This window comes from Pleurodeles waltl, chromosome 3_1 (assembly GCF_031143425.1).
Source record: "Pleurodeles waltl isolate 20211129_DDA chromosome 3_1, aPleWal1.hap1.20221129, whole genome shotgun sequence".
Classification (NCBI taxonomy): Eukaryota; Metazoa; Chordata; class Amphibia; order Caudata; family Salamandridae; genus Pleurodeles; species Pleurodeles waltl.
The window spans coordinates 210,765,012-210,780,350 of NC_090440.1; the positions used below are offsets into that span (position 1 = coordinate 210,765,012).

Genomic DNA, 15,339 nt, shown 5'->3' on the forward strand with positions numbered 1-15,339 from the left:
CTGCTCTTCCGGTCTTCTGTTCTTCTGTTCTTCTGTTCTTCTGTTCTTCTGTTCTTCTGTCTTCTGCTCTTCCGGTCTTCTGTTCTTCTGTCTTCTGCTCTCCTGTCTTCGGCTCTTCTACCTCCTCCGTCTTCTTCCCCCGAGCCTGCCCTCCTGCTCCTTCCTCATCCCCCTCCCTCACTCGCCTCCCCCTCTCTCACCCCTAGCTAACCCGTTCGCTATCTACCTCCCTCACTCCTCCTATCTTCCTATCTCTCTAGCTCCCTATCTCACTATCTAACTCCCCCACTCTCCACCTCCTCCTACCTACCTATCTGTCTATCTATCTATTTCCCTATCTATCGACTTCTCTATCTATTTTCTCTATCTATTTCTCTATCTCTCCCCCCCTCCCGCCACCCCCTCTACTACCTATCTCCCTATCCTCTCACTCTACCTCTCTCCCTCACCCACCTCTACAACCCCCCCTCCCCTATCTTCACAACCCTACTCCTATCTCTCTCCCTAATCTCCAAACCTCCTAACACTCACCCTCCTCCACCCTAAACCCCCTCCCCCAGCTCCTCTCACTCTACCTGTCCCCCCCCCTCCCTCGCGCTTTCCCGCCGCGACCTCCTGCACGCCCCCGCCCCCCAGCTCCCATTCGCCCCCAGCTGACCCCTCCCCCCCCCTCCTACCTCTTATGGCGGCCGCTGCGCGACAGTGGTAGCGACCCTTGACCCAAGGGTAGGTCGCTCCCCCTGCCGCTGCAGCTCCTCCAAGTTCCCGAGTTCCTGTGTTCCTGAGACCCACCTAACTGTAAGTACCCCCCTCCTCCCAGCCCCTCGCCCTGCCCCGCGCCACTCACCTTCTCTCCTGCTCCTGCTTCTTTTCCTCCTCTCTGTCTCTTCCTCCTCGCCCCCCCTCTGCAATCTTCTTCTGTGTTCTTCTGTTCTTCTCTTCTTTTCTTCTGTTCTTCCCTTCTGTTCTTCTGTGTTCTTCCGGTCTTCTGTGTTCTTCTTCTCTGTTCTTCTCGGTGCTTCTGTGTTCTTCTTCTTGGTTCTTCTGTGTTCTTCTGTGTTCTTCTGTGTTCTTCTCTGTTCTTCTCTGTTCTTCTGCTCTTCCGATCTTCTGTGCTTCTGTTCTTCTGCTCTTCCGGTCTTCTGTTCTTCTGTTCTTCTGTTCTTCTGTTCTTCTGTTCTTCTGCTCTTCCGGTCTTCTGTTCTTCTGTTCTTCTGTTCTTCTGTCTTCTGCTCTTCCGGTCTTCTGTTCTTCTGTCTTCTGCTCTCCTGTCTTCGGCTCTTCTACCTCCTCCGTCTTCTTCCCCCGAGCCTGCCCTCCTGCTCCTTCCTCATCCCCCTCCCTCACTCGCCTCCCCCTCTCTCACCCCTAGCTAACCCGTTCGCTATCTACCTCCCTCACTCCTCCTATCTTCCTATCTCTCTAGCTCCCTATCTCACTATCTAACTCCCCCACTCTCCACCTCCTCCTACCTACCTATCTGTCTATCTATCTATTTCCCTATCTATCGACTTCTCTATCTATTTTCTCTATCTATTTCTCTATCTCTCCCCCCCTCCCGCCACCCCCTCTACTACCTATCTCCCTATCCTCTCACTCTACCTCTCTCCCTCACCCACCTCTACAACCCCCCCTCCCCTATCTTCACAACCCTACTCCCATCTCTCTCCCTAATCTCCAAACCTCCTAACACTCACCCTCCTCCACCCTAAACCCCCTCCCCCAGCTCCTCTCACTCTACCTGTCCCCCCCTCCCTCGCGCTTTCCCGCCGCGACCTCCTGCACGCCCCCGCCCCCCAGCTCCCATTCGCCCGTCCGCGCCTGGCCCGCGCCCAGCGCCACGACCCCTGGTCCCCAGCTCCCTCAAGCCCCGCTGATCCGCTACGACCCCACCACCCTCCACGCCCTCAACCCAGGGCGCTCCAAAACCTGCTTCCTAGCTCACCCCAAACGCACCCATGGACCCTTCGCCTGCAACTCCTGCAAACGCATCTTCCACCACGCAACTACCACGACCACAAGCCCACGCGCCATCAACCACCTCAAGTGCATCCTGATCAACGCTCGTTCCGTCCACAAGCACGCCGTTGAACTTTGGGACCTCCTGGACTCCACAGCCCCGGACGTCGCCTTCATCACGGAGACATGGATGAACGCCTCCTCTGCTCCAGACATCGCTACCCGCCATCCCCGAAGGCTACAAGATCTCCAGAAAAGACCGCACCAACCAAGTAGGAGGAGGTGTCGCCATCATCTTCAAAGACTCCATCAGCGTCACCACCTCCACCGAAGACCCCCCCCTCGCCGCTGAACACCTGCATTTTCAGATTCGCACCGACCCAAGGACCACCCTCAGAGGATCCCTCGTCTACCGTCCTCCCGGACCTCGCGCCTCTTTCAGCGACGCCATCGCCGACTTCATCTCCCCGCACGCCCTCGCCTCACCGGACTACATCCTCCTAGGCGACCTCAACTTCCATCTGGAACAAAACAACGACCCCAACACCACCACCCTGCTCGCCAACCTCGCCAACCTCGGCCTCAAACAACTGGTGAACACCGCCACCCACATCGCCGGACACACGCTCGACCCTATCTTCTCCGCCAGCAAACACGTCTTCTTCAGCCACACCTCTGCCCTACACTGGACCGACCACAGCTGCGTCCACTTCACATTCCGACGCGAGACCTCCCACCTCCGCACTCAACCCATCCCTCATCGACAGTGGAACAAGATCCCTGAAGAGCAACTCTTCTCCGCTCTCGCCGCCAACCAACCCACCCTCACCACCGACCCCAACGACGCAGCTCTCAACCTCACAAACTGGATCTCCAACTGCGCTGACAACCTTGCTCCCCTCAAACGCACGCATCGACAGACCAACACCAAAAAACCTCTCTGGTTCTCTGACACCCTCAAAGAATCAAAGAAAACTTGTCGTGCCCTTGAGAAGGCCTGGCGCAAGGACCACACCGCTGACAACATGACCGCCCTCAAGAACGCTACACGCGAACACCACCACCTGATCCGCACTGCCAAAAGGAACTTTTTCACCGACAGACTAGACAAAAACAGCCACAACAGCAGAGAACTCTTCAGCATCGTCAAAGAGTTCTCCAACCCCAGCGCCAGCGCCAACGCCGTCACGCCCTCACAGGATTTGTGCGAATCCCTCGCCACTTTCTTCCATCGCAAGATCAGCGACCTCCACGACAGCTTCGGACACCAGACCCAACCATACACCACTGAACCCGCTTCCCCGGACATCACCCTCAACAACTGGACCCACATCAACACGGAAGAAACCAAATCCATCATGAACTCTATCCACTCCGGCGCCCCTTCGGACCCCTGCCCGCACTTCATCTTTAACAAAGCCGACGACATCATCGCCCCGCACCTCCAGACCGTCATCAACTCTTCTTTTTCTTCTGCTACCTTCCCCGAATGCTGGAAGCACGCTGAAGTCAACGCCCTACTAAAGAAACCTACGGCTGACCCAAGCGACCTGAAAAACTTCCGCCCCATCTCTCTTCTACCTTTCCCAGCCAAGGTAATAGAAAAGACCGTCAACAAACAGCTGACCACCTTCCTGGAAGACAACAACCTGCTCGACCCTTCACAAACCGGATTCCGAACCAACCACAGCACGGAAACCGCCCTCATCTCAGTCACAGACGACATCAGAACCCTGATGGACAACGGTGAAACAGTCGCCCTCATTCTCCTCGACCTCTCGGCTGCCTTTGACACCGTCTGTCACCGCACCCTAATCACCCGCCTACGCTCCACCGGGATCCAAGGCCAGGCCCTGGACTGGATCGCCTCCTTCCTCGCTAACCGCTCCCAAAGAGTTTACCTCCCTCCGTTTCGCTCAGAACCCACCAAGATCATCTGCGGCGTACCTCAAGGCTCATCGCTCAGCCCGACACTCTTCAATGTCTACATGAGCCCCCTCGCCGACATCGTACGCAAGCACGACATCATCATCACCTCCTACGCCGACGACACCCAACTTGTACTCTCCCTCACCAAGGACCCCGCCAGCGCCAAGACCAACCTACAAGAGGGTATGAAGGACGTCGCAGATTGGATGAGGCTCAGCCGCCTAAAGCTGAACTCTGAAAAAACGGAAGTCCTCATCCTCGGCAACACCCCGTCCGCCTGGGACGACTCCTGGTGGCCCACGGCCCTCGGCACCGCACCGACCCCCGCAGACCACGCCCGCAACCTCGGCTTCATCTTGGACCCTCTTCTCACCATGACCAAGCAAGTCAACGCCGTGTCCTCCGCCTGCTTCCTCACTCTCCGCATGCTCCGTAAGATCTTCCGCTGGATCCCCGCCGACACCAGAAAAACCGTGACCCACGCCCTCGTCACGAGCCGCCTGGACTACGGCAACACCCTCTACGCCGGGACCACAGCCAAACTCCAAAACCGCCTGCAACGCATCCAAAACGCCTCGGCCCGCCTCATCCTCGACGTACCCCGCAACAGCCACATCTCCGCACACCTGAGACACCTGCATTGGCTCCCAGTCAGCAAAAGGATCACCTTCCGTCTTCTCACCCACGCACACAAAGCCCTCCACAACAAGGGACCGGAATACCTCAACAGACGCCTCAGCTTCTACGTCCCCACCCGCCCCCTCCGCTCCGCTGGCCTCGCACTTGCTGCCGTCCCTCGCACCCGCCGCTCCACGGCGGGTGGGAGATCTTTCTCCTTCCTGGCGGCCAAGACCTGGAACTCCCTCCCCACCAGCCTCAGGACCACCCAGGACCACTCCGCTTTCCGGAGACTCCTAAAGACTTGGCTGTTCGAGCAGCGATAACCCCCCCTCTCCCCCCTAGCACCTTGAGACCCGCACGGGTGAGTAGCGCGCTTTATAAATGTTAATGATTTGATTTGATTTGATTTGATTACAGTGGTACTGAAACTACTGAGCCGAAAGACATGAACCATCTCGTGTTCAGATTTGTTGAAGGGCTGAGACCAGAGGTTAGCCAGATGATTAAGAATCATCTGATCTGTTGGCAAGCGAAGCCGATTGATGAGGTATTGCAGTACGCAAAGTACTGTAGTGACGAGATTGAGCAAAAGCAGAGAAAACTAAAGGAGAAAGTGATGGTGATGCAGATAAGGGTTGCACAGGCAGGTATGCAGGGAAATGGAATCCAGCAGATGATACAGCAGCAACCGCAAGGGAATGGTGTGTTTCAGGCACAACCGAGAGGTCGAGGTCGAGGTTTTGTGAATCGCGGTTCAGACTTGAATACTGTTGTGGTTCAAAATGATGCGCAAGGGATGAACAAGATGTCACCATGTCACGCGTGCGGGGCGTGGGGCATTGGAAGCGGGAATGCCCAATTGTGGTGCAGGATGGTGTCGTTCAACAAAGTACTAATGGCGGTACATTACAAAATGTGAGAGGTCCAAAATTGAGAAGTCAAAATCCGAACTTCCAAAATAACATGGTTCAGATGCAAGGGCTATAGCCCATGCAGCTAATGCAAATGCCGCGTGTTCAACCAGCGCAAATGCAGCAAGTACAACAGCAGGTTCCCATGGTACCTAGACAGCAAATGCAATTACCATTAGCTCCAATGGGACAGCAACAGGTGATGCTTCCTCAGCAGGTCACAGGTCAAGTGATGAGCCAAAATAATACAGTACAGCAATTCCCATTGCGTGGTGAAGATGGAATGAATGAGGAATGGTCGGATGACAGTTCAGACAGTGAAGAGTGCAGACTTGCAGCGTCCCTAGAAGTAGATCAGAGGGGACCCAATGTAGAGGGAAAGGTAATGGGTCGCAAGGTTTCATTCTTGGTTGATACCGGAGCTACCCGCTCTACACTCAGAAGTGCAGAGGTTCCAAAATTACCACTATCAGGATGTACCATAAGGGTGGTCGGAGTAGCAAACCAGTACTTGACAAATCCAATTACAGATCCAGTGCAAGTTGAGATTGGCAACTTTCAGGGACTTCATAGGTTTGTAGTCTGTGATTCGAGTCCTGTGTCCCTACTGGGAAGAGACTTACTTTGTAAGACGAAATGCTTGATTACCTGTTCCAATGATGGAATTGAGGTGCAAACAAACAGTGATGATGAGGGGGATGATGGTCAGTTCTCAGAGTTAGAAGCAGAAACCACGAATGAAGATTACCCTTTGATAACATTATTCCCGATGCTTAAGGTAACTGACTTACCTGCTGAATTACAAGGGACAGTGACAGAGAAAGTGTGGGATTTGACAGGAAAGGAAGTAGGATTGATAAAAGGAATGGAACCAGTTAAAGTACAAGTAAAGCCAAATGCAGTGTTTCCCCAGGTGCCGCAGTACCATATAGCACAGGATGTTCTTATTCAGGTGTCGCAAATAATTGCAGACTTTGTAAAACAAGGAGTCCTGAAGGAAGTATTGGGCAGCCCATGTAATTCACCGATAATGGGTATGAAAAAGCCTTGTGGGAAGGTTCGAATTGTACAGGACTTGAGAAAAATAAACAAGATTGTGGTGAAGTGTTGCCCTATAGTGCCAAACCCAGCAGTGATCATGTTTCAGGTTCCGTGTGATGCTGAATGGTTCACTGTTGTAGACTTGTCACAAGGTTTCTTTTCGGTGCCTCTTCATGAGGACAGCCAGTTTTTATTCAGTTTTAAATTCCTGGACAAGGTATACAGTTGGTGCAGAATTCCTCAAGGGTTTTCTGAGTCACCGTCCATCTTCAACCAAATATTGAAAAAGGATTTAGAATCCTTAGTACTGCCTTTCAACTCAACTCTAGTACAGTACATTGATGACTTACTGATTGCGTCCAGGACAAAAGATGACTGTAAGTATGACACAATTGCCTTACTGAATCGTTTGGGAAAGAATGGACATAAAGTGTGGCCAAAGAAGCTGCAGTACTGTCAGAAAGAGAGAGGTGAAATACTTAGGACACTTGATTGAGAGAGGGTCCAGGAGATTATCAAAGGAAAGGGTGACAGCTATTTTGCAGATGAACCCCCGACAACAAAGAGAGATGTCAGGATGTTTTTGGGAATGGTGGGCTACTGTCGCCAGTGGATACCCAACTTCTCAATTATCTCAAAACCCTTGATAAAGCTGACAGGTAAAGAGATTAAGGATGAGTCGTATACCACAGCTTTATCCAAGGAAGAGCTTGAGTAATTCATGGAATTTAGAGAGTGCATGTGCAGGGCACCAGCTTTGGGTATGCCTGATTACACGAAACCTTTTCTACTGTTTTGTCATGAACATGATGCTTGTTCTTTGTCTCTCTTAACACAGGTCCATGGCGGTGCAAACCGCCCTGTAGCATATTTTTCAGCTACCTTGGACCCCGTCGCAGCAGCCTTACCAGGTTGTTTGCGCGCAGTTGCAGCAGTTGGTCAAAACCTCACGCAGTGTGAAGGCATAGTGATGGGACATCCCTTGACAGTAATGGTTCCACATTCAGTTGAAATTCTGTTGACTCGAACCAAAACCCAGCACATGACAAATGACCGACTCACACAATATGAGACAATTATCTTGGGGTCGCCTAATGTCTCACTGAAGCAATGTACTGTATTAAACCTGGCAACTCTACTTCCTGTTGAAAGTACTGAGATTAATAATGAAGAGGAAGTGGAGCATGATTGTCTTGAGGTAACAGAACTATGTACCAAGCCCCGACCTGATATTCAAGATATGCAGTTAAAAGAAAATGACTGCATTATGTTTGTTGATGGATCCTGTTTGAGAGACTCAGTCGGAATGCTGAGAGCTGGTTACGGTGTGTGTACCATAGCTGGTATCATTGAGGCTTCCTGGCTCGAGAGAGAGTGTATTCCGCACAAGTGGCAGAGCTAATTGCCCTTACTAAGGCATGCCACGCAGCTGAAAATCTGAGAGTCACTATCTATACTGACAGCAGATACGGATTTGGAATTGTACATGATTTTGGCCAATTGTGGTCCCAGAGAGGTTTCATGACCTCTTCTGGTTCTCCTGTGAAAAATGGTGAACAAATTAAGGATTTGTTACATGCGATTCAGTTACCTCTTGAAATTGCTGTGGTGAAATGCAATGCTCATGTTAGGTCACAAGACTTTGTGTCCTTGGGAAACGGCTATGCAGATCAAGTCGCAAGGTTTTGTGCATTGAACTGTATATCGTTCAAAGATCAGTAGGAATTGTTACAGCAAACTGAAAATGACACATGCTTGAATTTCACATTAAGGGTGGTTGATACACTAGATGAGCTAAAAACACTACAGGGTCGTGCTAGCAAAGAGGAAAAATGCTCCTGGCAGGAAATGCAATGCGTACAAAGAGCTGATGACTTGTGGGTCTCAGAGGAAGGGAAACTGGTTTTGCCAAACAGTCTTCTGTCACAATTTGCGAGGCTTTATCATGGACAAGCACATCTTGGGAGAGATGCAATGATCATGTCATTCAAGATTGACTGGTTTAACCCAAAATTCAGACACGCCGCAGAGGTTACTTGTCACAGGTGAATCATCTGTCAACAGATGAATGCCGGAAAAGGGACTGTGGTAACTTTGAGCCACATAGGGAGAGCTGGTGGTCCATTTAGCAAGATGCAAATGGATTTCATTGAGATGCCTGTTTATGAAGGATTGAAATACGTGTTGGTGATTGTGGTGTTTTAAGCCACTGGATTGAAGCTTACCCCACATGTAGAAATGACAGTCTCACAGTTGCAAAACTGCTGCTCAGGGAACTAACACCCAGGTTCGGGTTTCCAGTCTCTATAGAATCAGATAGGGGCAGATACTTCGACAATGAAGTGATTAAGCTCTTGTGTGCCGCATTAGACATTGAACAGAAGCTGCATTGTAGCTACCGTCCTGAAGCATCAGGATTAGTGGAACAGATGAATGGTACCTTGAAGTCGAGAATGGCAAAAATGTGCGCAGCTACCAGTATGAAATGGCCAGATGCATTACCCTTAGTGCTGAGGTCGATGAGGAACACCCCTGATAAGAAGACAGGACTATCACCCCTCGAGATCCTTATGGGTAGAGCTATGAGGCTGCCCGCAGTAGCTGCAAATGCTCTTGTGAATATCACGGATGATATGGTGTTGGACTACTGCAAAGGTTTGGCTGATGTGGTTCACTCTTTTTCCCACTAGGTGGAGGCCAACACATTGCCACCGATCAGTGATCCAGGTCACAACCTGCAAGCCGGTGACTGGGTGGTTGTCAAGAAGCATGTAAGAAAGTCATGTTTGGAACCGCGCTGGAAGGGGCCATATCAAGTAATACTGACAACAACCACTGCTGTGAAATGTGCAGGCGTTCCAAACTGGATACATGCCAGTCACACAAAGAAGGTAACATGTCCGACTGATGAGGAACATGAAGTTCCCGACTCAACAGCTCCAGAGAAGGAAGTCTCAGGGCCTGAAAATAGTCAAGGGGAAACTGAGACTGTAGGAGAGCCCACTGAGAACAGCCTAGTCCCTCAAACAGTAAACGAGTTCGAGAGAGGTGACAGTGTGCCTATTTCAGTAGAGGCAGCAGGAGAACTAAATCAAGGAGAGGTTCTCCCAGACGTAGACAGATACGGGCTAGAGCTTAAACCTGTCACAGATCCAGAAGAAGGGGAAATAGTAAAGAGAGATCAAAGCACATCGGCATCCCCTGAACCAGTTGCTGGTCCATCGAGAGAAAACACCATAGCACAAGAGGAGGGTGCTGTTCAGCGTCCTGAAAGGACAAGCAGGAAAAAGACGCATAAGCGAGATAACTGGCCAGAGAAGCAGGCTGCGAAAGAAAAGGTCATGCCAGGTGAAACAATAACAGAAGAAACTGATACATCCCCAATAGAGGATCTAAGTGAAGGAGAATTGCAAGGCGAACGCAGATTGAAAAGGAAAAGAACCGCAAATAGAAGGTACGCAGGTCCTGAATGGGCATATGCAACGACATCCGAATGGCAACAAGAATTCTTAGCGTTCTGTTTTGATCAAGAAGTACCAGGCCAATATTACAGTACCTGAAATAAATCAGAGAAAGAGACTGTGTTAAAACTGAAATTTGAAAAGGAAAATAGAAAGCTGAAAAAACTAAGAAAGAGACTTAGAAAACTACCAGATGTGACACTGACAACCTGAATTGACTTTGAAAACTTGATTATGACAAGCTGCTAACCTGATTTGACAAAAGGGTCCTGGAGTGAGTGAAACGCTGTAAATGCACACAGAAAGAAAGAGACTTTTGCATCAAGAAAAAAAAAAAAAGATTTGATATCGTCCTCAAGTTGATTGTTGTTCTGCTATCTGATTCTTTACAGACATGGCTTATAATAGAGGTTGTAACAAAAAGGGTAAGGTGTGTGGTTGGTTAAGTCTATTATTAGGTATTGTGTGTGCGATAATAATTGTAGGAGTGATTGTGGGAATGCCGTGGTTGGATAAGAAAGCAACTGACAATGCTTCAAAACCATGAGACTACAACACTAACACTGTGGTAAAAGTTTGAGCAGGATGCAAGACACTTGCATGAGGGAACTAACTCAAAAGGGGAACTTTCCACTAATGTCTTCTATCGCTTGCCGAATTAATATGTTGAGACCATGGATGCGAAAAACTGTTATGTGTGCACAAAGATTCCTTCATCAGTACCTATCGTAGCTTGCCACTAACATACGGGATAAGTTGTAGTTTGCTACTAACCAGATTCTATAATCAAGAGCATGTGCAATACTTCTATTCAAATTTGGATGTGGTGTTTTCGTTTGTGCCAGTGATTTAGTTCCTGAACAAGTTAGCTAAGGAGCATAGTATAAAATTAGTTAGAGGTTTCTTTGAACCAACACTTACATTTGGGACAGCTTATGCACACCGCAATAATCTGACTTGCTTATTGACACCTGTAGAGAAAAGCTTTTTAGATCACACTAATGATAGGCGCAAAGCATTAAAGGAAAGATTAGAAAGGGGGTTAGAAAAACGTACATATGCAAATGATTATGCTTACACTGCAATAAAGATGCAAGGCAAACTAGCTATAGATGCATTACATGTAGGAAGGTTTTGTATATATAGGCTGAAATCTGAACATGACACTTTATTTGTGGAAACGAGTGAACGCAGGCATATGTTTTTGTTTCAAAGTAAATGGACATTCATGTTAAATGGACAGGATCCAGCGATTACTGGGATCTATTATATTTGTGGACTCAATGCTTATTACCGTCTCCCTAGGGATGGTATGGGACATGTTATTTGGGAATAGTTTTCCCAAAGATTTACCAGATCGATGACTTAAAGCAAATACCTAAAACGTCTGAGTTACAACATGCTAGACAAAAACGAGAGACAGCGGCTGCTGTCGTTGGTGACATATTTGGAGTCATAATTCCCTCAGTAGGGGTTATCTTAAACTCCATAAAGATTCGAAAGTTGTCTACTATTGTAGATAACATGCTGACAAATTTTACAGGAGCTATACTCCTGATGGATACTGAACTTGCTGCGGAAAGAGCTATGACTCTTCAAAATCGGCTTGCTTTAGACATTCTTTTAGCAAAGAGCGGCGGAGTCTGCAAGATGCTCAACGAGCATCATTGTTGCTCATATATACCTGACAATAGTAAAAAGATTAGAGGTATGCTTACTAACCTAACTAAAGATAGTGCAGATTTGAAAGATCTGAAGGAACCTGGAGTGTGGGAGAAAGTGGGAAAGGGAATTGCCGGAGTAGGGAGCTGGTTTGGCAACATTTGGAATGGGGTACTTGCAAAAATGTTAGGGGGTCTATTAATTGTTCTGGCCTGTTTAAGAGATTGGACAAAGAGGAATAAAAAGAATGAGGAAAGTGAGAGGGAGAAAATGTTTAATGAAATTTGGGAGAGTTCACACAAGGGACAAGATGTTGAAATGCGCATTATGAGCAAGGTGAAAAATTAAGTGAAAGGTTAAAAGGCAAAGATTTATGTGATGACGAACGTCATCAGAGGAGGGACAGAGAGCGTAGCTTATATAACCTATATTAACATGAAATGTTTATATATTAATGTGTGATAATGCCACATAGAAACTGTATTAGAAATTTGCTTATACGTGCACCTGAAATGTGACCACGGGGAGTGGCCGCCAATTTATACGTGGACTAATACTGATGGCTTAAATGTTTAAGTATTACTATTATATCAAATAAGTTTATACTAATTATTAATAATTGCATTATTGAATTGGTGCTGAGATCCTTATAGGCCTTAAGTTAGCATGAGCTGAAGTTTAGCTGCTTGGCTCTCATGTTAAATGTATTTTTCTATCTTGCAGTATGCTGACTCACAAAAGGACACAACCTTATTATTATTTTTTTCTCCAAACTAGAAGAAGAATGTAACCATGCTAGATCCATTCCCATGCAATTTTCCATTGCTTGTTGAATAATGTTAAAACAAAATGAAACAGTGTAGATTAATGTAATGTACAAGGTCATTCAAACCGGTGAAGACAATGAAGTTACTGACCAAAAGATGTGCAAAGAATTACAGAAAGATTCAATCATACCAGAGGTGCCACCTCTGAAGACATCGAATAAGGGAACCAATCAAAGACTTGTAAAATAATATGGGGTGAAGAGGTAGGTGATCTAATGTGTTTTCTGATAGGTTAAGGATAGTGGGGTATAAAAAAATGTCCAATAGAATTTTGGGGGAATGTACAACAAAAAGGGGATAAAAACCCATGACACGGGGAGCCATTTAGGTGGGTTAGGGAATGCTATTGATTTTATCCAGAAACTTTGTCACTCTGTTTGGTGATTTGTTGGTTTACTTAAAACCATCCTTGCCCTTAGGTTTGTCCATTTTACACTTTACCTCCTTATGAGGGAAGTGCCTTTTGCCCCGTAGCTGAGTCCTGACTGATGGCGATTTGACTGATGTCCTGAAGACGAAGACTGAACCTGTGTGCTGACCTATACCTTGGAGGGTAATTATGACAATGCAATTGTGATTTGTCTGTTTGCTTTTCCTTTCTAGGTACCAACTGTTTACTTTTGACAGAGACCATAGCTAGATGTTTTCCAAATTAGTGTTCTAAATCGTTTTGCATGAAGCCCAACATGCTAATGCTAATCAGTGATTAGGAGAGGTGTTCACTAAACTGACGCAAATAGACAAACGACCGAATCTATGCTTTGTTGAACTGATGCGTATTTGACACTCTGCTAAATTGATCTATGTTCACGCCTTGTTATACTCTGATGTTTGTGATTCTCGCCTTAATGAAATCTTATCAAAGTTGCCATATCGTGACTATGCTATTATGTTTCTTGGCGTTGAGATTGACGCATCTGCTCCTAGATTGCAATCAATAGGGAATAAAACTTATAAAATCCTACTAAACTGGTGTGGTTATTCATTGGTGCAAGGTCATGGTAGAGTTTTGAATTGATTAATGACTTTGAAATGTATTATTATGATAAATATTGATGACATTATTGACGTATTGATTGACATATTGATTAGCTATCTCGTCCTAAGGTGTCTCTCAACTGGGTCAAACGTTTCATTGGCCTAAAACGAGTCCTGATGTGTAATAAGTTATCAAAAAGGGACGTGTTAGCAACCTTATTACTTCCCTTTACTACCTGCCTCTGAACCAAACAAAAATCCATCTCTAACCCCTATAATGTTGTAAATGGGCCGGAGGGGTTCTTACCTGTGTTGTACTGACCTGCTTCGTAACATTCCGATCTGTAAAACTTTCTTTGTAAATGTTATATACCAGAGCCTGATAATCCTCAGGTGATGGGGGGGCTCATCTGCAAGATGGTTCTGGGTACAGATATACCTCTGTTCACTGGCTCCAACATATATCCAGGGGCCTCACGAAAGATATAAAAAGCTGCCTCTTGGAGCTTTAAGCCGGATTTCCTCAGTTGTTGTCACTTTGGAGTATCCTTGGTCTGGAGATTGGTCTTCCGTGGTGGGTGCTATATTTCATCACCTGGCACTGCTCCAATGGCTTACTGTCAATAACCGCATTGTATTCAAGAGTCTTTGTATTTGCCCCAAATCCATCTATGACCAATGTTCTGCACTCATATGAAATGTAATTAACTAGCATGCACCCTATGCTCTGCATTGGCCTGTTTATTGAATATTCCTCTTAAGATTCACAGATGTAGCGCTCGAGGCCGGTCCTTCTCTTTCATAGTGGCAAATACATAGAACGCTCTACCACTTTTGCTATATATATTTTTTGGAATATCTGAATCTTATGAAATCTTTGAAAAAACTCTGTTCTCAGACTAATTATCAGCTTAAGTACTACTGTACTGTGTTTCACAACCTCAGGATACCCGTCAGGTATTCGCACACCATATAAAACATTGATGCTAATATATTTATTCCGGTTTTTCTTACCTCATGTTTGCTTTGTCTGCCTAAGGGTTGGCTCCTTTAATTATTATTCAATACCTTTCCCTTTTCACTATGAAGCTTTTCTTAGTGTTTTCCAAGTAAAATACTTGATTAATTTATTGTTGCTTAATATGCAGATAGAAAGATGCTTTTAAAAAAGATGTTGCAAAAATAGTAGTTTGACTACATCTCTTGCATTTTTACACGGATCAGATGAAACTTGCACGATCAGAAAGACATCAAGAATAATCACTGAGATCTGAAGAGAGATCCGTTCTAACTCTTCTACTGTTGAGAAGCTGATTGATTTGCACAGCCTTATGTTTTTTTGGATCCACGAGTGGATCAGAAGAGTGTAAGGATATTCAATATAAAGAACTGTTTAAGAGCCTGAAAGTGACTTTACATTGCTATCCCTAGCCTTCTACTCAGCTAAATCCTAATCAGGGAAGAGCAGAATAACACGATCACAGCACATGTGAGGACTAGAAAGGGACCTGTCCTCTTCTTTCACAATTTAAATAACATATTACACGTCTGTGTTCACGTCGTATCGATCAGAGTCTTCCACTTGGCTATGGTTTATGTTAGGTGTCATATGTTTCCCTTTTCAAGCACTTCCCATCTGTGCTATATATTTCCTATAAACATTGCCAATGCACTTGACTGGTAATGTGCTAGGATTAAGCTGAGATACAGCTTAGTGGTAGAGCAATGGTACAACTTGGTTGAAAGTTGGAGTGCATTTGAAAGTGACTTCTTCATCTGTAGATGTAAAGTAGCGGCTACAGTCCTTCTGTTGCCGAATGAGGTTAATAAAACACAGGACTGAGCTCAATGCTGAGATACTAGACACATATGGATAGCAGTCGTTAATGGTGCTGGTGTTCTTGTCACAAGTACTCCTGAGGCCTGAGATTGTGGAAAACATGCTCCAAT

At 46.6% G+C, this 15,339-nt stretch overlaps 1 protein-coding gene across 3 annotated transcripts in view; it reads right to left on the minus strand.

Moving 5' to 3' along the window:
- The window catches only part of CCDC33 (coiled-coil domain containing 33), an 808,167-nt gene that overhangs the window by 22,135 nt on the left and 770,693 nt on the right, over positions 1–15,339 (minus strand). The window contains exon 23 of one of the 3 annotated variants that reach the window (XM_069222217.1): positions 9,920–10,017. The exons of the other annotated variants lie outside the window; for them this stretch is intronic. Within the exon in view, the coding sequence (XP_069078318.1) occupies positions 10,009–10,017 (9 nt within the window). The 3' untranslated portion in view covers positions 9,920–10,008. Of the gene's footprint in view, positions 1–9,919; positions 10,018–15,339 lie in introns of those variants that run through there. 3 annotated transcript variants of the gene reach the window in all.